The following is a 24,929-nucleotide window of genomic DNA, read 5'->3' as shown; positions in this document are numbered from 1 at the left end:
GGTTCTTCCCATTGCCACCTCCCAGTTTCCTACAGGCTGTGCTGGTCCCGGGGGCTAACCGAGAGGCGAGGTCTGAGTCCAGTCTGAGGTTGATGGTGCAGTATGGAGACTGTCCGTCAAAGCTGTAGCTGGGTCCAAGGCGGGGAGTCGGGTGGGGTCAGGAGCTCTGGCAGGAAAGCAGGACAGGGTTCAGGCAGGAACTAGCAACCAACAATGTTGCTCCCGCAACTTGGGGCTGGGGCTGGCCGGCTTTATCTGCCCCGAGGCAAAGGGCAGCCCCAGTCCACAGGTGACTCACCTCTCCTGGCCTGGAGGCGAGTCCTCCTCCTGCGGGAACTTAGTTCCCTCCGCCTCTCTGCCCTGAGCCTCTGCAGCTCAGGAGAGACAGGAGGATTACCGGACCCAGAGGCAACCTCAGCTTCCCCTGAGGGGGCTGAGAGTGGAGCACCTGCAGGCAATGGGTCCTCCATCACCTCCAGAACAGACTCTGCTGATGCCTGCACCTGAGGATCCAGCACAGGTGAGGACCCTTCAGGCTCAAGTCCCAGCCCCAGCTCAGCTGGTTCTGGAGGCGGGGAATCCTGTGCAGGCTGGGATCCCTCAGGTTCAGCCTCCGAATCCGATTCCCAGGCCATCACACAGGCCAACTCAACATCCACAGAGACTAATCTGTTCTCCTTGGGAGTGGGACTCGCTGGTAGTCCGTGTGGATGTTTTAACACTGAGGCGCGTAAGAGATATGAAGCCAAATGATGCCCTGTTACGTTGGGAGAGGTTGTCAGTTTAGAGGTACATACGAACATATGTGGTGGGAATGTCCTCAAACAGAACAGTTCTGAAGTATATCAATTAAGTAAGGCTAAAGCTGGGGTTGTTTGGATTGCCTGAGCTGTAATCGGAGACACCTCATTGACAAACTTCCTTCCACAATTGTTCTGGACATTTGTATGAAAGGGGAATTGATCCCTTTAGTCGTCATGCTATCTCTTATTGCCATCTTTTCATATTCTGTTAGTTTCCTTGCAGGTTTGTATTTAATTGGTGTGTGACATGTGATTATTTTCTAAACACCTCTGCTCCTGTAAGGGGTTGCCCCTGGCTACAATCATCTTTCAAATCCTGCGGCTGCAGTTCATTCCATACATTCACATGAGATAATCTATTTTTATTTTCAAATGAAGGAGGATGTCGAATACCAGTTTGCAAGCGATTCCCAGTTAGGGAGGTTTCCTCGTCGCTCTCTCTCTCTCTGACGCACGCAAACACTTTCCTTTGGGCTGATGCTGTTCGCCAAACTGGATGGAACCTGAAATGTCCAGATGCGCCCCAAATTCAGCTCGGCTGGATTGTGACCTTCCAAGCAGAAACCCCGAGGGAAATGGCTTTGAGGTGCCTCTGGGGGGGGGGGACCCAGAAACACAGGCTGGTCTCCTGGGGAGTCAGGGGGGGGGTCTTCAGGCTCCTGGGCTTACCTCTTAATTCCAGTGGGAAGCCCCAGGATGCTTGAAACCCAAGGCCGGAGTAAGTAAGGGGACTCCCTGCACTGGGACTAAGGGGAAAGCGGGCCTCCTCTTCTGGCGAGGAGAGACAAATCTGGATTTAACGAATCTCTTCTGCCCCAGGAGGGGTGGGAAAATAGTGCCCCTCCTCCCGCTCTTGCTGGACTACAACTCCCATCATCCCTGACCATTGGGGGCCCATCTGTCAGGGATGCTTCAGTTCAAGTTCCTGCATCTCAGCGGGTTGGACTAGATGACCCTCGGGTGCCTTTCCAGGGCTACAATTCTTCCATCATGTTATGGAAAAATCTGGGTGCGAGGCTGCTCAGTTCCCCAGCTGGTTGGGCAGAGCCCCGGGTCCCTGCAGAATAAAGGAAGGAGTCCAGCCAACCGGAGCAAACAGCTGTAGACCAAAGTTTATTGCGCAATAGGTTCAAAGAGCAAATTTTGAACCCCGAGGATGGGGCGACAAAGACTTTTAAAACTTTCCCACCATATCCCAGAATACAGTTTGTACAGCATCACTGACATGTCACAAAAGTTCCAGTTACAGATAGGTAGCCGTGTTGGTCTGCCATAGTCAAAACAAAAAAAATTCCTTCCAGTAGCACCTTAAAGACCAACTAAGTCAGTTCTTGGTATGAGCTTTCGTGTGCATGCACACTTCTTCAGATACACTGAAACAGAAGTTTCCAGACCCTTCTATCATCATCAGAGATCTACAACCTCTCCTGGACAATGACAGTTCTCTTTCTCAAACTCTGGGAGGAAGACCTTTCATTGCCTACAGACAGCCACCCAGTCTTAAACAACTCCTAACCCACAATAATACTACAACCAGACCTAACACGGACACTGGCACCAGAGCCTGCAATAAACCCAGATGCCAACTTTGCTGCCACATACACCCGGACAACACCATTACTGGCCCCAACAACATCACACATACCATCTTGGGACTATTTAATTGCTCATCGTCTAACATTGTGTATGCCATCAAATGCCAACAGTGTCCTTCAGCTCTCTATATTGGACAAACAGGCCAGACCTTACGCCAAAGAATAAACGGACATAAATCGGACATCAGGTATCACAAGACAGAGAAACCAGTAGGAGAACACTTCAATCTCCCAGGACATTCTATACAAGATCTCAAAGTAGCTGTTTTACTACAAAGGAATTTCAGAAATAGACTGGAAAGAGAAGCTGCTGAATTGCAACTTATCACCAAACTTAAAACCATGGAGAAACCTGGTCTGAACAAAGACCTTGGATTCTTATCTCATTATACATGACAAAGCCACTTTTCACCTTCTCACCCCTTGCTTTTTCCTGTAAGACCTATTGCAGTCGTTAAGAGTCGTCAACAGGCTCATCACAGCTATCTGCCAATCACCCATTCCCACCAGCCTTCTGAGTAATACCCCTCCCCACCTTCTCACTATATAGAAGGGTCTGGAAACTTCTGTTTCAGTGTATCTGAAGAAGTGTGCATGCACACGAAAGCTCATACCAAGAACTGACTTAGTTGGTCTTTAAGGTGCTACTGGAAGGAATTTTTTTTGTTATGTCACAAAAGGGGAGGGGTTAGCCTTGGCAAACATGCCCAGACAAGCCCTTGGTACAAGATTAGCATAAGCAGACATGCAAGGGCAAGACTCAGTATAAGATTAGCATAGACAAATACACGCGTGGTCGTCGGTGGAGGGTGGGGTGCGGACACTCGTGGTCGGCGCGGCGGTGGAGGGTGGGGTGCGGACACTCGTGGTCGGCGCGGCGGTGGAGGGTGGGGTGCGGACACTCGTGGTCGGCGCGGCGGTGGAGGGTGGGGTGCGGATACTCGTGGTCGGTGCGGCGGTGGAGGGTGGGGTGCGGACACTCGTGGTCGGCGCGGCGGTGGAGGGTGGGGTGCGGACACTCGTGGTCGGCACGGCGGTGGAGGGTGGGGTGCGGATACTCGTGGTCGGCGCGGCGGTGGAGGGTGGGGTGCGGACACGCGTGGCCGGCGCGGCGGTGCTGGAGACCAGTGTCGTGTGGACAGTGTCGTGGGGCTCAGGGGTGGCGGCGCCCCCTTCCCCTTGGCCCCCGTCGCTGTCTCCCTCGGGGCCCTGGCAGTGCGCCTGGAAGTGCATGACGGGGCGCCCCTTCTCGGGCGCGGGCGCCTGGCACTCCACGCTCTCGGGCTTGTTCTCGGTGATCTCCTTCCCGGGGCCTTGCACGCGAGTATACACGCTGGTCTCGTACTCCAGGATGTAGTCGCGCAGGTAGACCAGCGCGCAGTCGCACAGCCAGGGGTTCCCCGCCAGGTACAGGTAGGCGAAGTAGTTCTCCTCGGGGAAGAAGCCGTCGGGCACCCTCTGCAGCCGGTTCCTCTCCAGGCGCAGGATCTCGAGGTTGCCCAGCCCGGCCAGCAGCCCCCCGGGCAGCTCCTCCAGCAGGTTGTCGGCCAGGTCCAGGTCCCTCAGCTTCTGCAGCCCCTGGAAGGCTCCCTCGGGCAGATCCCGGATCCCGTTGCCCTGCAGCTCCAGATCCTCCAGGGCGCGCAGGGCGCGGAATCCCCCCGCCGGCAGCCGCGAGAGCGCGTTGTGCGCCAGGGCCAGGCGCTTCAGCGCGGGCATCCCGTGCAAGGCGGGCAGGCTCTGCAGGCCGTTGTGCGACAGGTCGAGCTGCTGGAGGCCGGGCAGCGAGGCGCCGCCGGTGTCCAGGGCGCTCAGGCTGTTGTTGGACAGGTCGAGCTCCACCAGCGCGCTCAGGTGCTGGAAGGAGGCCAGCGAGACGCGGCTCAGGCGGTTGGAGCCCAGCAGCAAGATGCCCGTGTCCGTGGGCAGCCCGGGGGGGACGCTGCTCAGCCCCCGCCCCGCGCAGCTCACCTGCAGCAGGTCCTTGATCTTGTTCATCTCGGACTCGCAGGGCGGCGCGGCCTCCGGGGGGGCTCCGGCCACAGCCACCAGGGTCGCCAGAAGGAGGCGCAGGGCGCAAGGCAGCATCGCTGGGGAGGCGGGAGAGAGGAAGGCAGGCAGTCACAGAGGAGCCAACTCCAGGGGGGCTTGGGCACCCAGAAGAATATAATTGGGGGGGCGTCTTCAGGCCCCTGGGCTTACCTCTTAATTCCAGTGGGAAGCCCCAGGAGGCTTGACACCCAACAGCCGGAATAAGGGGAATCCCTGAAGGGGGGAAGCGAGCCTCCTCTTCTGGCGAGGAGAGACGAAGCTGGATTTAACGAATTTCTTCTGCCCCAGGAGGGGTGGGGAAATTGTGCCCCCCTCCTCCCGCTCTTGCCAGACTACAACTCCCATCATCCCTGACCATTGGGGGCCCATCTGTCCTGGATGCTTCAGTTCAAGTTCCTGCATCAAAGGGGGTTGGACTAGATGACCCTTGGGTGCCTTTCCAGGGCCACAATCACCTTCCATCACCTCTGTTTCAAAACAGCAGCGCTGGTTGCCCGTTTCATTTCCGGGCCCAGTTCAAGATGCTCACACTGAGGTTCCAAGCCCTGAAGTATTCACGACCCCCAAACACCTGAAAGACCCCTCTCACTCCCTCCAGACCCTCCCAAGTGCTGAGGGGAGCAGAGGGGGCCCCTCGGGATTCCCTCTCTCCTTGGAGCCTTGGTGGGGGGTGACATTCTGGGGGGAGGGGGCCTGCTTTCTCTGTGGCGACCCTGACCTGTGGAACTCCCTGCCTAAGGAGCGTCGCCTTGCCGAAGACTCTCGTTCTCTGGCTTGACTTCTTTTGACACTCGAGGGCTATTTTTTTATGACCCGACTTATTTCTGTGGTGGTTCAGTTACTTAAAGTCGTTTTTAATTATATTGTGTTTTGATGCGTCCTGGGACCTTAGGATGAAGGCTGGGTAATCAATCAATCAATTAATCAATCAATCAATCGATCCTGACTGCAGAACAAGCACCCCATTCTCCAGCGTGCGAACCACAAACTTTCTCGCCACAGCCAAGAACATGGTTTCCCCTTCTCGTTCCAGCCTGACGAGGAATTCTGTTGCACCCAAAAGCTTGCCCGCTGCTTTTCCGGCCGGGTTGGCAAGAGCAAACCATGGGGTCTTCCAGCAGAACTCCCTCCCCTCCGCAAAAAAATTAATGTCTTCCACCCCCCCAATCTTACCTTCCTCCTGTGCTTCTCCTGGTCCCACTCAACGCCTTGCTCGCTTGCTCGCTCGCTCGCTCTCTGGCGCCCTGACTCGAACCCACAGCCCAATCTCCTGCGCCCTGAGCAGCGGAAGACCCTCTGTGGCTTCCTGAGCCCCCACCGCCCGCCTCCCCTTCCAGCGCCCTCCCCAAGCAAAAGACAAGACTGGGAGTTTCCTAGGAGAGGAACTGAACCCAAGTCTGCCAGCACCAGATTAGGGCTCCCGTCAACTGGGGTTTCGTGTGGCAGCGGCTGCCCTGCGGAACTCCCTGCCTCTTGAGATCCAGAAGGCGCCTTCCCTGCATTTTCAGCACCTGCTAACAACAGGCAAGCCTGTCCCCAGTCGCTTAGAAAACTGAGACGAGTGTAAAATAGTTTCAGCGCTTTCATCTTTTGTACCTTTTAAAGCGCGGCCGTGAATTTCTCTCTCTCGATTTCCTCGTTTTACCTCTTTTTGCAAACCTCTCCGAGCCTCCTTTTCTTTTATTACAGTCAAGTGGCGTATATAGGTTTTGTGAAATGAATAAAGTGAGAAATGAATGAGGCAGCGGCAGCCTCACTCCTGAACCAGGGTTCAAAATTATTCCACTGCAAAGAAGAAAAGACACGGGCTTCTAGAATCCTGTGTCCAGTTCTGGGGGCCCCAATTTAAGGAGGATACTGACATGCTGGAAGGTGTGCAGAGGATAAAGACCAAGAGGATGAAGGGTGTGGAAACTAAGCCTGATGAGGAATGGTTGAAGGATCTGGGGATGTTTAGCCTGGGAAAGAGGAGACTGGGAGGAAATAGAAGAGGGAACAAGCTTGTTTTCTGCTGCTCTGGAGGGCAGGACTCGAACCCATGGCTTCAAATAACAAGAAAGGAGATTACTATGAAACACAAGGAAGGGCTTTCTGATTGCAAGAGCTGTTTGACATTGAAACAGATGACCTTGGAGGTTTTTGAAGAGACACTGAAGAGACCTGTCAATGGTGCTTGAGGTGCGATTCCTGCGTTGCACAGATTGGGCTGGATGACCCCTGGGGGGCCCCTTCCAATTCTAGGATTCTATCCAGAGGTGGCCGTAGATGGAAAGACAGGACACATGAGGCATTTGCAAGGAAGTTGCAGAGGCCAGCACAGAAAGGGTATGTGTGTGTGTGTATGTTTCAAAGTAGCACAACACTGGTCACATTATCTTTTATCGGGCCTCTGCAAACATGCGCAGACTTTGCAATCGCACACTACCGGGTCTGCTTTGCAGAGACAGCTTATCATGTCTACATCCGGGTTTGGTGAGGGCAGACCTTCCGAGAACCTCAGAAAAAACCCCTGTTCAGACCTGCTTGTTGGGATGCAGGACACAAAACTCAGGTCAAGCAGCTTGGAGACTCCAGAGGTCCCACCGAAACCACAGAGAGGAGCTCCCTGTGCCACACACACTCCGGGGCTGATTCATGCGCAGTGCTCCTACTCCTGGAGCTCCTCTCCCGGGAAGGGGTTGCTTGGCGCGGCGTTGAGTTGCCCCATGGCGAAGATGGCGAGGGTGCCGATGGCAAAGAGAGCCATGGCCGCCCAGAAGCACATCTTGTCAATCACCTTCCCAATCAGCACCCAGTTTTCCATCTCCTGCAGGGAGAGAGAAGCAGGGCGGGGGTCAGAGGGCTGCCTGTGGAGGGGGGCAGGCCCTGAAGGTGGGGGGGAGGGCAGGAGAGACATTTGGGGGGGCCTCCAATCCCCTAATAGGGACGCGGGTGGCGCTGTGGGTTAAACCACAGAGCCTAGGACTTGCTGATCCGAAGGTTGGCGGTTCGAATCCCTGCAATGATGGGGTGAGCTCCCGTTGCTCGGTCCCTGCTCCTGCCAACCTAGCAGTTCGAAAGCACGTCAAAGTGCAAGTAGATAAAGAGGTACCACTCCGGCGGGAAGGTAAACGGCGTTTCCGTGTGCTGCTCTGGTTCACCAGAAGCGGCTTAGTCCTGCTGGCCACATGACCCGGAAGCTGTACGCCGGCTCCCTTGGACAATAAAGCGAGATGAGCGCCACAACCCCAGAGTCGGCCACGACTGGACCTAATGGTTAGGGGTTCCTTTACCTTTACCTTTACCAATCCCCTAATAGGCACCAGGCCTCAAATGCAGCCTGGATAGCTCTGTCAGTTAGAGCGCGGTACTGATTATGCCAAAGTTGCAGGTTCGATCCCCCGATGGGATAGCTGTTTATTCCTGCCATGCAGGGGGGTGGGATGGATGATCCTCAGGGTCCCTTCCGCCTCTACAGTTCTAGATTTTGCCACCCAGAAGATGCTGGAATACAATCCTGGCTGAGACTGAGAGGAGTTTACTTTATTTAATACATTTGTGTGCCCTTTTTATTTTCCTCCTTGAGCTCAAGGGTGGCAAATAGGCAGTGCTTCTTTTCTGGGGGGATCCTGAACCCCTAAACGTTTTGCGAATCTTTGTACTTTTGTCCATTTACTGTATTTATTCTTCCCAATTTGCACTATGAAATGGTGATTTTCTTGAGTCAAAACGAGAGTACCCCTAAATATTTATATTTATATTTATATTTATATTTATATTTATATTTATATTTATATTATATCCCGCCCTCCCCAGCCAAAGCTGGGCTCAGAGTGGTTAACAACAATAAAAGTAACACAGCATTCTAAAATCAATTCATTTTAAAATCAATTCAAAATCAAATTAATGGCAACCTTTGGGTTAGAGTTCTATGAAGATTACAGAAGGAGGGGGTCAGGCTGTGCCTTGGCCAGAGGCCTGGTGGAAGAGCTCTGTCTTGCAGACCCTATGGGAAGATGTCAAGTCCCGCAGGGCCCTAGTCTCTTGGGACAGAGCGTTCCACCAAGTTGGGGCCAGTACTGAAAAGGCCCTGGCTCTGGTTGAGGCCAGCCTAACATCCCTGTGGCCTGGGACCTCCAAGATGTTTTTGTTTGAAGACCATAAGGTCCTCCATGGGGCATACCAGAAGAGGCGGTCCCGTAGGTACGAGGGTCCTAGGCCGCATAGGGCTTTAAAGGTCAAAACCAGCACCTTAAACCTGACCCTGTACTCCACCGGGAGCTAATGCAGCTGGAAAAGCACTGGGTGAATATGCTCCCATGGCAGAGACCCCGTGAGGAGCCTCGAGGCAGCATTCTGTACCCGCTGGAGTTTCTGGGACAGCTTCAAGGGCAGCCCCGCATAGAGCGAATTACAGTAGTCAAGCCTGGATGTGACCATTGCGTGGATCACAGTGGCTAGGTCAGGGCGAGAGAGGTAAGGAGCCAACTGCTTAGCTTGGAAGAGATGAAAAAATGCCACCTTTGTTATAGCTGCAATCTGCGCCTCCATGGAGAGGGAGGTATTGAAGATTACACCCAAACTCTTGATGGAAGGCACTGGCACTAATTGTGCCCCCGCAAGAGATGGGAGTTGCCCCCCAATCCCAAACATATTTTTTAGAAGGAAAAAAGCACTTTGCATAGGGTTACCCCAACTCCCCCTGCTATTCTCACGACAACCCTGCAAGGAAAGTGAGTTCGGGAGGCAGCAACTGGGCCAAGGTCCTCCCTGGCCAAGGAAGTGGTGGGATTCGAACCCTGGTCTCTCCCAGGTCCTCTCCCAACATGTCCATTGGGCGGGAGGTTTGGAGGAAAGACGGGGGCTCACCGCACTGTCGGCGCTCTGTTCCCTGGTGCTCTCAGCAATGAAGTTGCAGGCGTCCACACACTCCTTGATTTCGGGGGCCAGACTGGCCAGGTTCTTGTAGAGAGTGCTGGTCCCCCCCACGTCCAGGCCGTCTGCGGGGGGGGGGGGAGAGGAATAAAAGCTTAAGAGCTTGCCAAACGTGGTGACGCACAACTTTGCACACTCATGCACATCTCACAACTCCTCCTTCGCCAAAGAAAGATGTTGCACACCAGGTTGACAACCTTAAACTACAAGGCTGAATTCTGGACACAATGGAATTTGGGTTACCATCAAAGATGTGGGAGGAAAGGATTAATAACAGGACATTTTATCATATGTGGTGGGATTGTAATGCAATTAAAAAAAATTTGGGAAATGATATATAATGAATTGAAGAAAATGTTCCACTGTTAGGGATTGTAGGGAAAGATCTGCCAGAAAAACTAAAAAACATCCTCATGTATGCGACAACGGCTGCAAAAGTCCTAATAGCACAAGGATGGAAGACTGAAGAAATTCCAACTAAAGAATCATGGAAAGAAAAACTGATGGACTATGCAGAGCTGGCAAAATTGAAACACAAGCCACAAGACAAGGATAACTGTGACTTTAAAGAGGAAAGGGAATCCTTTGCAAAGTATTTGAAGATGCAACAAAGTGAACTGGACTCCTTGGCAGGTTTTGAATAAACACAAACTTTTTATCGACAATAATCAGTTAAACAATTTAAGGATTTATATGTTTTTGTAACATGCAGAGAACAGTATATAAAAAGAAACCAAAGACTGCAGGAAGGGGGGGGTTGTTTGGGAGGGTGGGGCAAGGGAGGAAAATGGGGGGGGGGACTTAAGGATGACATGTTTTTGGATAATATGTTTTGTTTAATTCTTTAATAAGAATTATACAAATTATTAATAATAATAATAGGACCTGCAAAGGGGAGGCTGGAAGTCCAGGAGATTTCTTGGTTTTTATGATTCGTGTTGGATACATGGCTGTAAAATTTTAATTTGGGAAACCAAATAAATAAATTTAAAAAGGAAAAAATAGACAAGCTGGAAGGTGGGCAGAAGAGGGCCTGGATCCGCTTGAGGGATGTTTAGCCTGGAGAAGGGGAGACCGAGAGAAGATACGGGAGCCATATTCAAATATCTGAAGGGCTGCTCCATTGAAGAGAGAGCAAGCCCAGAAGATTTTTGGCTTGGCTTGATGGAAAAGGAGATTAAGAAATCAGACCAAAGACTATTTTTCTACACCACAGCTGCTGCGAGTTCTTTGTTGGCCCAAAACTGGAAATCACAAGAAACACCTGCTATTGTGGAGTGGCAGGCGGAAATGATGGATTGTGTGGACTTAGCCAAACTGACCAGCAGGATTCGGGATCCGAAATTCCAGGGCAATTGGAGTAAATTTATTGTATACTTAAAGGATAACTGTGAAAATTCAAAGACACCAGCAGGACTGACGTTATCCCTACAATGTAGATAAGATGTAAAAAGTTAAATACGCGAGTGGGTTTGATAAAGGGATACCAGCTGAAGGGAGGAGGGAAGCTGCAAGCTGGGCAGAAGGGAAAAGGTTTATATGTCGATTGATGTAATGTAAGAATGACTGTGTAAAGAAAATAAGAAAAAAATATTGGGGGGGGAATAAATGAAGGGGAGGACTTGAACCCAGGGCTTCTAATGATTCCAACTAAACTAACTTTCTGACAGTGAGAGCCATTCGACCGAGAAACAGATTTCCTGGGACTCTCCTTCCTTGGAGAATTTTAAACAGAATCTGGGGGGGGGGGGCACCTGTCGGGGATGCTTTAGCCGAGATTCCTGGGGGGTTGGACTAGATGACCCTTGAGGGTCCCTGCTGATTGTGTGATTCTAGGAGAGCTGGGGCGTCTCCACCAGCAGCCCTTTGCCCCCTTCCTGCCCACCCGTGACCCCCAGATTCCCCCCCCCCGGGAACTCACAAGCCGTGCTGTATCCCGGCACTCTCTGGAGCCCGTGGCGCTGTCCCTGGCGCTCAAAGAGGATCTCGCTTCGTGGCTTCTTCAAGATATACTCCTCCGCCTTCAGGATCACCCCAAAGGAGCTGCGCCGTCGAGGGCGGGGGGCGTCCCAGGGGTCTTCTTCCGCTGGCTCCAAGCTGGAGCCCAGGTAGCGTGGAAGGAGCTCCAAGAAGACCTGGGATGGGGGGAGACAGGAGACGGGAGGGGGCGGCGTTCTCTTAGGACCTGTTTGGACCTGTCGGTTCCAAACTCAACTTCAACCATCCTGTAATTTTTTTTTGGGGGGGTGAGGCTTAATTCTTGCCATTTTTTTTCCAGCGAGGTGAAGGCAGCCCTGTTTAGGGAAACTTAATGTTTAAGAGACCACTGTATTTTAATAATAATAATAATAATAATAATAATAATAATAATAATAATAATAATAATAATTTTTTATTTATATCCCGCCCTCCCCAGCCGAAGCCGGGCTCAGAGCGGCTAACAACAATAAAATAATACAACATAATACTTTGTTGGAAGTCGCCCAGGGTGGCTGGGGAGACCCAGCCAGATGGCTGGGGTATAAATAAATCATCATCATCATCATCATCATCATCATCATCATCATCATCATGTTTTGGGCTGCGAGGAACTCAAACCAGATATCATTTTCGTGACTGAACGACGCTGAGCTCGGCTTGTCGAAGAAGCAGGCTGCTTTTTGGAAAGCCAAATAGTTTTCATGTTTCCTCTAATGTCCTGGGTTCAAATTACAACAGCCGGTCTGGGAATGACTCCAGAGTCCCCAACCCCAGAGACGGAAGTTGGGGACCAGAGCCTGCAGGGGGTCCAGTTGAGAAATCCCGAGCCCTTCCCAATTGGGGACTTTTTGGCAGGACCCCCCCCAAATAAAGCTTTATAAATGCCCTTGCATGGGCTTGGTTTGTGCAGGATTGCCCCTGATCTGAGTGGGGCTGGCTTCACCGGCCTCCTTGGGCAAATGGCAGAAGCCTCCCTCATCCTCACATGTTTCAGCCGCTGTGACATGGTGTGGGTGCTGGGGCTGCGCAGGGAGACGTTGAGGACGATGACGCAGTTTGTGACGATCAGGGTGGCCACCACCATCACAAAGAGCAGGTACCTGCCCAACAGAAGGACACAGGAAACTTGATTTAAGGTCAGTGTTGTCGACACGGGCCGGCAGCATCAGCAACAGCCCAGGGTTTCAGGCAAAGGGTCTTTCTCCCTCCAGCCCCAGCTGGAGGTGTGGCATGGGGTTCAAATCTCGTGCCTTTCTGCATGCAAGGCAGGGAGGCTCTCCCACTGAGCCCTTCCCCTAAAAGCAATGCAAGTTCCTAGTCCACATGGAGGAATCGGGGGCTTTCTGCTTGCAAAGTGGAGCTGCGGCCCTTCCCAGTGTGTGGGTCTGTGTTGTGGGGCTTCCAGGACATCCTGAGCCCCCTCCCCTCCATAATCCATCCCACTAGGTCTAGTTGCCACCTCTCCATGACACAAATTCCCACCCTGCTCCCCACATATGGGCAAACACTCTCCCCAGAACCCAGGAGTCCTGGTTCCGCCGGGCGGCGGGGGGGAACGACTCACTTTCCGATCAGGGGGACGCTGAGCGAGGTCTCCGGAACCTTCTGGGCGATGAGGAACAAGAAGACAGTCTGGGCCAGCAGGACAGAGATGCTGACGGTGATTTTCTGGCCTCCAGCTGCCCGGGAAAAAGCAAGCAGCGTGAGGAAGCAGCAAAAAAGGTGAATGTGATTCTAGGCTGCGTCAGCGGAAGTCTTGTGTTCCGATCAAGAGAAGGAATAGTCCTGCTCTGTTCTGCCTTGGGGAGACTCCGCTAAGAGTCCTGCGTCCAATTTTGGGAGCGCCACAATTTAAGGGGGCTATTACCAGCTGGGAGGTGTGACTGAGATGATCAAGGTGTCTGGAAACCAAGCCTGATGAGGAACGGTTGAAGGACCTGGCTATGTTTAGCCTGGAGAAGAGGAGACTGAGAGGAGAGATGACAGCCATCTTCAAATATCTCAAGGTCTGCTCCATGGAGGTCCCGGGCCACAGGGAGGTTAGGCTGGCCTCGACCACAGCCAGGGCCTTTTCGGCCGTGGCTCCGATCTGGTGGAACGCTCTGTCCCAAGAGACTAGGGCCCTGCGGGACCTGACATCTTTTCACAGGGCCTGCAAGACGGAGCTGTTCCGCCTGGCCTTTGGCCAAGGCACAGCCCAATGGTTGCCTTTAATTTGATTTTGAATTGATTTTAGAATGAATTGATTTTAGAAAGTATTTCAATTAACTGATTGTGATTTTATGTAAACGGTGTTATTTTTACTGCTGTTAGCCGCTCTGAGCCCGGCTTCGGCTGGGAAGGGCAGGATATAAATAAATTATTATTATTATTATTATTATTATTATTATTATTATTATTATTATTGTGGTACTTCGGGTTAAGTACTTAATTCGTTCCGGAGGTCCGTTCTTAACCTGAAAATGTTCTTAACCTGAAGCACCACTTTAGCTAATGGGGCCTCCCACTGCTGCTGCACCGCCGGAGCACGATTTCTGTTCTCACCCTGAAGCAAAGTTCTTAACAAGGTACTATTTCTGGGTTAGCGGAGTCTGTAACCTGAAGCGTCTGTAACCCGAGGTACCACTGTATTATTAAGGATGGAGCAAGCTCGTTTTCTGCTGCTCCGGAGGGTAGGACTCGAACCCATGGCTTCAAGTTGCCGGGAAAGAGATTCCAACTAAACATTTGGAAGAAGGTTCTGAGGATAAGGAGCCGTTGGACTGCTTCCTTAAGCAGAGTCTGGAGAAGGCAATCTTCAGCTGTGATTCCTGTATTTCAGGGGGCTGGATAATAATATAATTATAATAATAATTTATTATTTGTACCTCGCCCATCTGGCTGGGTCTCCCCAGCCACTCTGGGCGGCTTCCAACAAAGATGAAAGATACACTAAAATGTCACACATTAAAAGCTTCCCTGAACTGCCTTAAGATGTCTTCTGAATGTCAGGTAGATGTTTATCGCTTTGACATCTGGTGGGAGGGCGTTCCACAGGGCGGGCGCCACCACCGAGAAGGCCCTCTGCCTGGTTCCCTGTAACTTGGCCTCTCGCAGTGAGGGAACCGCCAGAAGGCCCTCGGAGCTGCACCTCAGTGTCCGGGCAGAACGATGGGGGAGGAGACGCTCCTTCAGATATACTGGACCGAGGCCGTTTAGGGCTTTCAAGGTCAGCACCAACACTTTGAATTGTGCTCGGAAACGTACTTGGAGCCAATGTAGGTCTTTCAAGACCGGTGTTATGTGGTCTCGGCGGCCGCTCCCAGTCACCAGTCTTGCTGCCGCATTCTGGATTAGTTGTAGTTTCCGAGTCACCTTAAAAGGGAGCCCCACGTAGAGTGCATTGCAGTAGTCCAAGCGAGAGATAACCACTTAATGCACCACTCTGGTGAGACAGTCTGCAGGCAGGGAGGGTCTCAGCCGGTGTACCATATGGAGCTGGTAGAAAGCCGCCCTGGAGACAGAACTGACCTGCGCCTCCAGGGAACAGCTGTGAGTCCAAAATGACTCCCAGGCTGCGCACCTGGTCCTTCAGGGGCACCGTTACCCCATTCAGGACCAGGGAGTCCTCCACACCTGCCCACCTCCTGTCCCCCAAAAACAGTACCTCTGTCTTGTCAGGATTCCACCTCAATCTGTTAGCCGCCATCTGTTGGCCTTTGGGGGTCCCTTCCCAACTCTCTCCTCCCTCACCCTGCCCCCCTTCCCTCCCCGGGGGGGACGACTCACATTCGGCAGGCAGGAAGTAGACCAGGACCACCAGGGAGGAGATGAGGACGCAGGGGATGATGATGTTGATGATGTAGAAGAGGGGCTTGCGCTGGATGATGAGGTAGTAGTGCATCTCCGAGAAGCCGGGGGCCTCCACCCCAGAGACGGGGGCCAGGACCTTGCGGGCCGGACGGTGCTGAATGGCCCACTCCCCGTTCTCTGGGGGGAGACAGAAGGGGGCATGGCAGTGGGGCTGAGAGAAGCAGAGGGTGGGTTGGGGGGCAAGCGATGCCTCCAGCGTCTCTTCAGGACGGAAAGCAGGGTGGGGGTCTTCAGGTATGGACTCGCTGCCCCTCCAAGGTTCCCCCCACCCCCTTCCAAGGCTGACGCCGGTCCCCTACCTGTGAAAGCCTCTGGGTCGATCACAATCTGCTCCACGGGGTCCCCGGTCTGGTCGTCGCCCCCAAATGTAAGCACCACTTCCCTGGCGTTGTACGATTGGGACCTGGAGAGAGATGAAGGGCAAAGCTGTGCTTTCGTGGCGTCTTCCATGAGCTTACTGTATTCTTATTCTTATTTGGAAATTGTTTTTATTTGATTTTACAAATATAAGTTTGTAAGAAAACCCAGTACCATGGAGAGATTTCTCTGAATCTCAGGACTTTCCCCATCCCCTTCCCGGGTCCTAATTGTCAACATTTTCAACCGTATATTATTTCATAATCTATATATTTTGCATCTGTCCATATTGCCCATAGTATTTGTTACATATAGAGAGAGATGGCTGTCTCCTCTGAGTTTTTCGTTACCTGCACAGGTGAGGTCACACACCCACCTCTGGTCACATGTAGAGGAAGTTTGTCCCAGCCCAGGAGGACACAGAAAGTTCCGACTGACTGGTCCAGACACCTCCTTTTAATGTCCACTCTAGGAATGTGTTGTATTTGACTGCTCTGTATTTCACACGCCACAGGGACTCTCAAAGGTCATCCAGCCCAACCCCGCACAATGCAGGAATCACAGCTAAATCCATCTTCGGGTGATGCAGGTCCCAGCTGCCCTTTCTCCAGCCCCTGACCTGGAGTCCTTGGCAGCGTTTCCTGGGCGCGGGTCCAAGCGTGTGTTTCGAACCCCTCACCATGAGCTCCCCACCCCAGGCTCTCACCGGAAGACGAGGGAGCAGTTCTGCCAGTCGAAGGGGAAGAAGGTGACTTCGATGGCACAGGTGCTGCGGAAGATGGCCGGCGGCAGCCAGAAGATGGACCCCCCGGGGTAGATCAGGACGTTGCAGAAGTAAGCCACCTCGAAATTTCCGTCGATGCTGGAGGGGGGCAGAGAGAGAGAAGGAAGGGGGCAGCAGGGGTGAGGAAGGCGAGGAAGGGCCAGGTCTCCTTTTCCAAGCAAGTAGCCAATGGTCTCAGGCACACACACACACACAAACACACACAAACACACACACACACACACACACACACACCCTGAGAATGCAGCCCCCCCCCCAAGACTCACTTGTTTGTGCTTGGCTGTGGTGGTCTTTGTTTTCATGTGTGAGTGGGGGGTGTGTGTGTGTATTTTGGATCAGGCTAGCCATACTGATTTGCCATTGGTGGATTTTTGTTGTTGTCTTGTAGGGCTGTGTGTGTGATAAAGGGGAGCCATGCCAGGGTGAAGGCTTCTTCTTCTATTTGCCCCCGTGTCAGTTTCAGTTTGGGACGTGGGTGGCGCTGTGGGTTAAACCTCAGAGCCTAGGACTTGCTGATCAGAAGGTCGGCGGTTCGAATCCCCGCGACGGGGTGAGCTCCCGTCGCTCGGTCCCTGCTCCTGCCAACCTAGCAGTTCGAAAGCTCATCAAAGTGCAAGTAGATAAATAGGTACCGCTCTGGCGGGAAGGTGAACGGCATTTCCGTGCGCTGCTCTGGTTCGCCAGAAGCGGCTTAGTCCTGCTGGCCACATGACCCGGAAGCTGTACGCCGGCTCCCTCGGCCAATAAAGCGAGATGAGCGCTGCAACCCCAGAGTCGTCTGTGACTGGACCTAATGGTCAGGGGTCCCTTTACCTTTTACCAGTTTCAGTTTATTGGTTAGTTTTTCTAAGGAACACAAGTGAATAGCACAGAACCTGCACAAGCGACGCTGAAACAAAACCCCACATATATTAAGTATAATAGAAACATTGCCACCTGACCCCCCACCCCTTTCCCTGAATGTCTCAACAAATGAAGCTGATCTGTAAAAAATGTTACTTGGGGGGAGGGGGGGAGAGAGAGACATTGCACATACTTTTGTAAACTAATAAAATCTTTAATATAAATACATTTTTTAAAAAACTCACTTGTTTTCCAGGACGATGTCTGGAAGCCAGACCTTGTCTGCGGGGACCTGAAGCGCCGGGATGCCGCCATAGTCCTCGCTCTTGTATTCCAGCCGGTAATCTAACCATTGCTGAGATCATAGAAGCACAGAGCTGGAGGGTCAAATAAGGGTCCCCAAAGGTCATCCATCCCAACCCCTTGTGATGCAGGAATCTCAGCTGAGGAATCCGTGGCAGCTTAAAAACCTCCGAGGAGTGAGAGGCTGCCACCTTCCATCCCAGCGGCTTTTACTGCCAGAAAGTTCTTCCTGATGTCGAGCCAGAATCTGCTCCCCACACCAGGGCTTCTCTGGGGACCGGAAGCCCCAAATGCCCCTGCCGTCTAGGGGGAGAAGCAGCCTGAGACTTACCTGTGTAATCCAGACGTTGGTGGTCAGGGTCTCTTCCTTCTCGTTCTGAGGAGAGAAAAGGGTGTGGGGTGAAATAAAACATTTAAGGTTATATATAATGTAATATAAATGTTCATTAATGTACCAACCAAGCGCATACATAGATGTGTGGGCCGCATGTCTGGAGCAGCACAGGAAAACAGCCCCGATACCATTTTGACTCCCAAACTGACCAAACGATTTCTCTGCAAGGTCAAGGAAAATGGAAAAGCCTCCCTATTGTCTTTTCCTTCACAAATCCTGTCTGAAGGGTATGTCTGTGTAGGAATAAGGTGAGCCTGTGACCTGGCTCAGGAACTAAGTATTTATCATTAATAATAATAATAATTTATTATTTATACCCCACCCATCTGGCTGGGCTTCCCCAGCCACTCTGGGCGGCTTCCAAAAAAAATATTAAAATACTGCAATACATCAAACACCAAAAGCTTCCCTAAACAGGGCTGCCTTCAGATGTCTTCTAAAAGTCTGGTAGTTGTTGTTCTCTTTGACATCTGCTGGGAGGGCGTTCCACAGGGTGGGTGCCACCACTGAGAAGGCCCTCTGCCTGGTTCCCTGTAACTTGGCTTCTCGCAGGGAGGGAACCGCCAGAAGGCCCTTGGAGCTGGACCTCAGTGTCCAGGCAGAACGATGGGGGTGGAGACGCTCCTTCAGGTCTACTGGGCCTTTGAGGCTGTTTAGGGCTTTCAAGGTCAGCACCAACACTTTGAATTGTGCTCGGAAACGTACTGGGAGCCAATGTAGGTCTTTCAGGACTGGTGTTATGTGGTCCCGGCGGCCGCTCCCAGTCACCAGTCTTGCTGCCGCGTTCTGGATTAGTTGTAGTTTCTGGGTCACCTTCAAAGGTAGCCCCACGTAGAGCACATTGCAGTAGTCCAAGCATTACAAAAGACTGGCCAGGCTCCCCAGGGTATCCAATCAAGTAAGCATTAACGGGTAACCTGCCAGACAGGAGGTAAACAATGCACTCAGATTTCTGTTGTAGACCGCCCTTTCTGTGGTGTAGGCATGATGTATCTGGGGGTGGTCTTGCCCTATGCCCCTTCTGTGATCATAGAATCCTAGAGTTGGAAGAGACCCCAAGGGCCATCGAGTCCAACCCCCTGCCAAGCAGGAAACAGCACCAGAGCACTCCTGACATATGGTTGTCAAGCCTCTGCTTAAAGACCTCCAAAGAAGGAGACTCCACCACACTCCTTGGCAGCAAATTCCACTGTCGAACAGCTCTTACTGTCAGGAAGTTCTTCCTAATGTTTAGGTGGAATCTTCTTTCTTGTAGTTTGGAACCATTGCTCCGTGTCCGCTTCTCTGGAGCAGCAGAAAACAACCTTTCTCCCTCCTCTATGTGACATCCTTTTATATATTTGAACATGGCTATCATATCACCCCTGAACCTCCTCTTCTCCAGGCTAAACATGCCCAGCTCCTTTAGCCGTTCCTCATAAGGCATCGTTTCCAGGCCTTTGACCATTTGGGTTGCCCTCCTCTGGACATGTTATGATGTAGGTATGATGTATCTGGGGGTGGTCTTGGACTCCAGGGCGGGCAATTTTAAATGTCTATATAAAGGCGGGCACACCTTGGTTCGGGGTCCTCCTCCTTTCCTGCATGAGAGGGGAGCACCCCGTTGCAACAGTTCAATATAGATCAGACTAGCTGCTTTGCTTCTCAATATTCTCTGCTTGGCCTCTGTTCTTTTCTCCGACTGATGGAGAACCTGCAAAGGACTCTCTAAGGGCTCTTGTGTCCCCCATAATGGGAAAAGGGCAGATTTTCATTTATTACAGGGGCCTTAGCTGCAATTCCTGCCCTGCAGGGGGTTGGACTAGATGCCTCTGGAGGTCCCTTCTAACTCTGCAGTTCTCTCTTTCCATTAAAAAAAAAATTGGTAAAGGTTTTTTATTTCATTTTGTAATGCATAGAAAAGAGAGGGAACTGTCATAATAAAAATAAGTGGGCATAAGAATATAGACCTTTACTGTATATGTTTTGTTTGTTTGATTTATGTTAAAGAAAACTCAATAAAAATGCTTTTTTTTCTTAAAAAAGGAATAAAACATTTCTTCACATAGCACAGAGTTGTTAAAGGAAAACCCCTCTGCTCACCTGGATTGTCAAACAAAGACTCCAGCAAAACAGGAGCAAAACAGCAGCCAATAGGCCTGATCTTTATTGTTGCAACAAAACTTCAAACCACCACATGGAAGAAACAGAAATAAAACCCCGGACAAAAGATGACTCCCTTTATATATATATAAGTTCCCCATTTTACCCATGACACCCTTAGTAAAACATACAATTTTCATAACTATGTCATAAACTGGGAGAGGGGCCTTCTGGCAGAAACCTGAGTATCAAGTTTGCCCCCGTTCACCAGTGGAACTCCCTGCCACAGGGGGCAGGGATGACCACTGTGGCATTCCCAAAGCAAAGGAAGGGTTGGACTCTGATTAATAGAATACACACAAGGCTTGACCAGCAAGACTCTGGGAGGGGTGCCAATAATAATGTGTCTCCACCCTCCAGCCCAGGTCATTTTATTCACAAAAGAACTTTGTACACAGGGTTCGTAAGAACCAATCAGATTTCAAAAACCCCATGTGGGACAAAGTTAAAGATTAAAACTACAAAGAGCTATTTGAGCATGAATAGTAGTCCAGTTCTAATGGGCCTTAGAAAGCACTGCAAATAACACCGGTTTGAAATTTACGGCATGCACTGCCTTGAAGGAAAATATTATGAAAATGGTATACCGGTGGTACATGACCCCAGTCAAGCTAGCTAAGATATATCATCTGTCTGACAACAAATGTTGGAAATGTGGAGAGGCGGAAGGGACATTCTTTCATCTCTGGTGGACCTGCCCGAAAGTGAAGGCCTTCTGGGAAATGATCCATAATGAACTAAAAAAGGTACTGAGACTTACCTTACCTAAGAAACCAGAGGCCTTCCTTCTGGGCATGGTGGACCAGAGAGTGCTTAAGAAGGACAGAACCTTTTTCATGTATGCAACCACAGCAGCAAGGATCCTGATCGCAAAATATTGGAAGACACAAGATTTACCCACGCTGGAGGAATGGCAATCGCAGTTGATGGACTATATGGAATTGGCTGAAATGACTGGCAGAATCCGAGACGTGGGAGAAGAAACAATTGAGGAGGACTGGGAAAAGTTTAAGGACTATTTGAAAAAACACCATAAGCTGTATGAATGTTAAAAAATGCACTTTTCAGGAAACTCTAGCTTCAGCAAATGTAAGTTAATGAAATGAAAATTAAGACACAAGAATTCAGAGGTAAAATAATGAAACAACTTTATTGTGTTTAATACAAAGCATATAAGAATTGGGTTACAGTAAAATTGAAATTAGGGAACATGATAAAATGGAAGATACAATAAGTTTTGAAATAAGTTAACAAATTGCTGATGCTTTATAAGACAGGGAACGCAGGGTTTGGAGGATGTGGGGAAGTCCTTTAGATTGGATGGAAAAAGAATATGGAAATTTGTTATTCTTCTATTCTATTTTCTCATAACTACTCTTTATTCTTTTTTCTGTATTTCTTAAAAGCAATAAAAATATTTAAAAAAAAAAAAGAAAGCACTGCAAATAACAAGGCCAGTGGAAGTGATGGTATTCCAGCTGAACTATTTAAAATTTCTAAAGATGATTCTGTTAAGGTGCTACACTCAATATGCCAGCAAGTTTGGAAAACTCAGCAGTGGCCAGAGGATTGGAGAAGATCAGTCTACATCCCAATCCCAAAGAAGGGCAGTGCCAAAGAATGCTCCAACTACCGCACAATTGCACTCATTTCACACGCTAGCAAGGTTATGCTTAAAATTCTACAAGGAAGGCTCAAGCAGTATGTGGACCGAGAACTCCCAGAAGTGCAAGCTGGATTTAGAAGAGGCAGAGGAACCAGAGACCAAATTGCAAACATGTGCTGGATTATGGAGAAAGCTAGAGAGTTCCAGAAAGACATCTACTGCTTCATTGACTATGCAAAAGCCTTTGACTGTGTCGACCACAACAAACTATGGCAAGTTCTTAAAGAAATGGGAGTGCCAGATCACCTGATCTGTCTCCTGAGAAATCTCTATGTGGGACAAGAAGCTACAGTTAGAACTGGATATGAAACAACTGATTGGTTCAAAATTGGGAAAGGAGTATGACAAGGCTGTATATTGTCTCCCTGCTTATTTAACTTATATGCAGAATTCATCATGCGAAAGGCTGGGCTGGATGAATCCCTAGCCGGAATTAAGATTGCCGGAAGAAATATCAACAACCTCAGAGATGCAGATGACACAACCTTGATGGCAGAAAGTGAGGAGGAATTAAAGAACCTTTTAATGAGGGTGAAAGAGGAGAGCGCAAAATATGGTCTGAAGCTCAACATCAAAAAAACGAAGATCATGGCCACTGGTCCCATCACCTCCTGGCAAATAGAAGGGGAAGAAATGGAGGCAGTGAGAGATTTTACTTTCTTGGGCTCAATGATCACTGCAGATGGTGACAGCAGCCACGAAATTAAAAGACGCCTGCTTCTTGGGAGAAGGGCAATGACAGGCCTAGACAGCATCTTGAGAAGTAGAGACATCACCTTGCCAACAAAGGTTCGTATAGTTCAAGCTCTGGTTTTCCCAGTTGTGATGTATGGAAGTGAGAGTTGGACCACAAGGAAGGCTGATCGCCGAAGAATTGATGCTTTTGAATTCTGGTGCTGGAGGAGACTCTGGAGAGTCCCATGGACTGCAAGAAGATCCAACCTCTCCATTCTGAAGGAAATCAGCCCTGAGTGCTCACTGGAAGGACAGATCCTGAAGCTGAGGCTCCAGTACTTTGGCCACCTCATGAGAAGAGAAGACTCCCTGGAAAAGACCCTGATGTTGGGAAAGATGGAGGGCACAAGGAGAAGGGGGCAACGGAGGATGAGATGGTTGGATAGTGTCTTCGAAGCCACAAACATGAGTCTGACCAAACTGCGGGAGGCAGTGGAAGACAGGAGGGCCTGCCGTGCTCTGGTCCAGGGGGTCACGAAAAGGCGGACACCACTAAACGACTCAACAACAACAAGTAGTCTAGAGTAAATAAAATAGGAAACAAGGAGGAATGCTTTTAGGAAACCCCAAAGGTCATAAACAGCAACTGGCCTGTGTTTCAGAATACTGATATGTGCCTGTCAGGCGTAGAGAAATCAGAGATGCAGGATTTGATCAGGAATTATTGTCAATGAATCAAACCCAGTCAACGCAATGCTTTCATCACGGACACAATGGCTTGATGCATATTTTATAATTCCTCAGAGTAATCCCATCTGATCACTACAGACCATCAAAGTGGATGGCTTTAAAAGAGGACAGGACAAATTCAGGGAGGGGGAAGAAAGCGATCCGAGTGACTCTGGATGGCAGCCCCTAAAAGCGGGATAGGGGGCTGGGGGGGGGGTCTGGGGAGGGGAACACGCAGCCCAGCTTACCAGGGAGATGAGGTTGGTTAGGGTCATCTTGATGCTGACCTCCACCACGTCCCCCTCGTTGCGCACCGGGCGGGCCCTTTTGTCGTAGTTTTCGAAAAGGTGGTTGTAGAGGCGGACGTCCTCGTTGGCCTCCAGCAGCCCTGGAGGATTGAACAGGATCGTAGAATTGTAAAGGGGGAAGGGGCTCCCAAGGGGTCATCTAGCCCAACCCCCTGAAACGCCGGAATCTCAGCTAGATCATACATGGCAGATGGCCGCCCAACCTCCGCTTAAAAACCTCCAAGGGAGGAGAGACCGCCACCTTCCATCTCACAGAAAGTTCTTCCTGGTGTTTAGTAAGAATCTTGTAGCTCGAAGCCACGGGTTCGAGTCCTGCCCTCCAGAGCAGGAGAAAAACAAACTTGCTCCCTCTTTCATGCAGCAGCCCTTCCAATATTTGAAGAGGGCTCTCGTATTTGGAATTGTGTGGGGGCATCATAATAATAATAATAATAATAATAAATTTATATCCTGCACATCTGGGGTATAAAGCCACTCTGGGCGGCTTCCAACAAAATATTAAAATACTGTAATGCATCAAACATTAAAAGCTTCCCTAAACAGGGAAAACAGAATATGAGCCAGTTGAGCCAAGAGAGCAAGAACTTAACCCTAAAACCATTTGGCCTCCCTGCTTCTCAGGGGGTTGGGCTGAATGACCTTCAGAGGTCCCTTCCGATGGGACAGTCCTGCTATTCCCCCCACCTTGCTTCAAATAGATACAAAACTGCCCCCTCCCTGCAAAACCTCCGCTCCCCCTTTATGCCTGACCCTCTTCTCTCCCCCCCCACATGAAGCCCCCATCCCTTTCTTACAGAAGGACCCCCAGCAGAGGAGAGCCCCCAGCCAGACTCCTCGCCCCATGGCTTCTCTCGCCTCAATGGCAGGCTCCAGAGCACAGACTTTTTCCTGAGGTTATTTCGAGGTCGCTTCGGGCTCCCAAGGAAGGGTGTTCGCTTTCAGAGCTCCGCTCACTTCCTGCACCTGTTGTGGATTATATGGCTGCTGCCGGACAGATCTCTGGGGCAGGGGAAGAAGGGGACTCAGGAAAGCTGAGCTCTCTGCCCTCCAGATACCTCCAATTTCTCCAGAAGGTTCAAAGGAGCCGGCTGCTTTGTAGATCTGCCCCGATGGAGCAGTGCTGGGAGGTTAGAAGCACCTCAGTCCTTCGCCCTTGCTGAAAGTTTCCTAAGTCAGCCTCATCCCACCTGGCCTGTGTTATCTGAGAAATCTGAGGGCTCCCTTGGACAAAAAAAAGGACCCCAGCCAGGATTAGAAGAGCAAAACAGCAGCCAGATTGTCGAGACAGGACTCCCACCTGATGGAAGCCCCAAACAAAAGAGAACCCAAACTTTTATTAGCTGCTAATCCCCGTGTTACACCCCCCCCAACTACATCACTCATACATCACGGTTACATCATGAAAGCATCCTGGACCCTGCCCCATGGTTCCCCTTGCCCTCCACCAAACACCCATCAAGTGTAACAAAAGAGATATTTACATTTCCCTGTTTCCCAGCCAAGTCCATCCCACCCTTTTGCCTTCATCTGGG

General features: G+C 50.6%; 2 protein-coding genes across 4 annotated transcripts; both read right to left on the bottom strand.

The window, feature by feature from the left end:
• On the bottom strand, nt 1–5,778 carry GP1BA (glycoprotein Ib platelet subunit alpha). 2 transcript variants are annotated; one of them, XR_014557107.1, is made up of 2 exons: nt 5,624–5,778; nt 1–166 (listed from the first exon to the last, which is right to left on the bottom strand). XR_014557107.1 is itself a non-coding variant. In XM_083706896.1 (2 exons), the coding sequence occupies exon 2, from the start codon at nt 4,484–4,486 to the stop codon at nt 3,170–3,172; it is 1,317 nt and encodes a 438-aa protein (XP_083563022.1). In that variant the 5' UTR covers nt 4,487–4,488; nt 5,624–5,778; the 3' UTR covers nt 3,114–3,169. The 2 variants fall into 2 exon arrangements, 1 of the variants encoding a protein (XP_083563022.1); XM_083706896.1 differs by lacking the exon at nt 1–166 and adding an exon at nt 3,114–4,488.
• Nucleotides 5,779–6,815: 1,037 nt separating this feature from the next.
• CHRNE (cholinergic receptor nicotinic epsilon subunit) lies at nt 6,816–24,420 on the bottom strand. Of its 2 annotated transcripts, XM_083706820.1 has the most exons (12): nt 24,192–24,418; nt 23,338–23,477; nt 17,815–17,859; nt 17,426–17,535; nt 16,260–16,415; nt 15,496–15,599; nt 15,113–15,313; nt 12,909–13,023; nt 12,330–12,444; nt 11,286–11,499; nt 9,299–9,429; nt 6,816–7,256 (listed from the first exon to the last, which is right to left on the bottom strand). In XM_083706820.1, exons 1-12 carry the CDS (start codon nt 24,238–24,240, stop codon nt 7,098–7,100), a joined length of 1,539 nt encoding a protein of 512 aa, XP_083562946.1. In that variant the 5' UTR covers nt 24,241–24,418; the 3' UTR covers nt 6,816–7,097. The 2 variants fall into 2 exon arrangements, with proteins under 2 accessions (XP_083562946.1, XP_083562947.1); XM_083706821.1 differs by lacking the exon at nt 16,260–16,415 and having other exon boundaries at nt 24,192–24,420.
• Between the last annotated feature and the right edge of the window lie 509 nt (nt 24,421–24,929).

This window comes from Podarcis gaigeae (assembly GCF_964106915.1).
Source record: "Podarcis gaigeae genome assembly, chromosome: 13".
Taxonomy (NCBI): domain Eukaryota; kingdom Metazoa; phylum Chordata; class Lepidosauria; order Squamata; family Lacertidae; genus Podarcis; species Podarcis gaigeae.
The sequence above is the reverse complement of the archived record's forward strand: the minus strand, read 5'-3'. Positions and strand labels throughout refer to the sequence as shown.

Bases quoted from the DNA above. Each gene is read 5' to 3' on its own strand.
- GP1BA (XM_083706896.1), bottom strand. From the start codon at position 4,486: ATGCTGCCTTGCGCCCTGCGCCTCCTTCTGGCGACCCTGGTGGCTGTG.
- CHRNE (XM_083706820.1), bottom strand. From the start codon at position 24,240: ATGGGGCGAGGAGTCTGGCTGGGGGCTCTCCTCTGCTGGGGGTCCTTC. The intron at 15,600-16,259 runs GTGAGAGCCTGG...ATCTCTCTCCAG, and splicing joins AACTGCTCCCTCGTCTTCCG to GTCCCAATCGTACAACGCCA. The intron at 13,024-15,112 runs GTGAGTCGTCCC...TTTCCCGGGCAG, and splicing joins CTACTTCCTGCCTGCCGAAT to CTGGAGGCCAGAAAATCACC.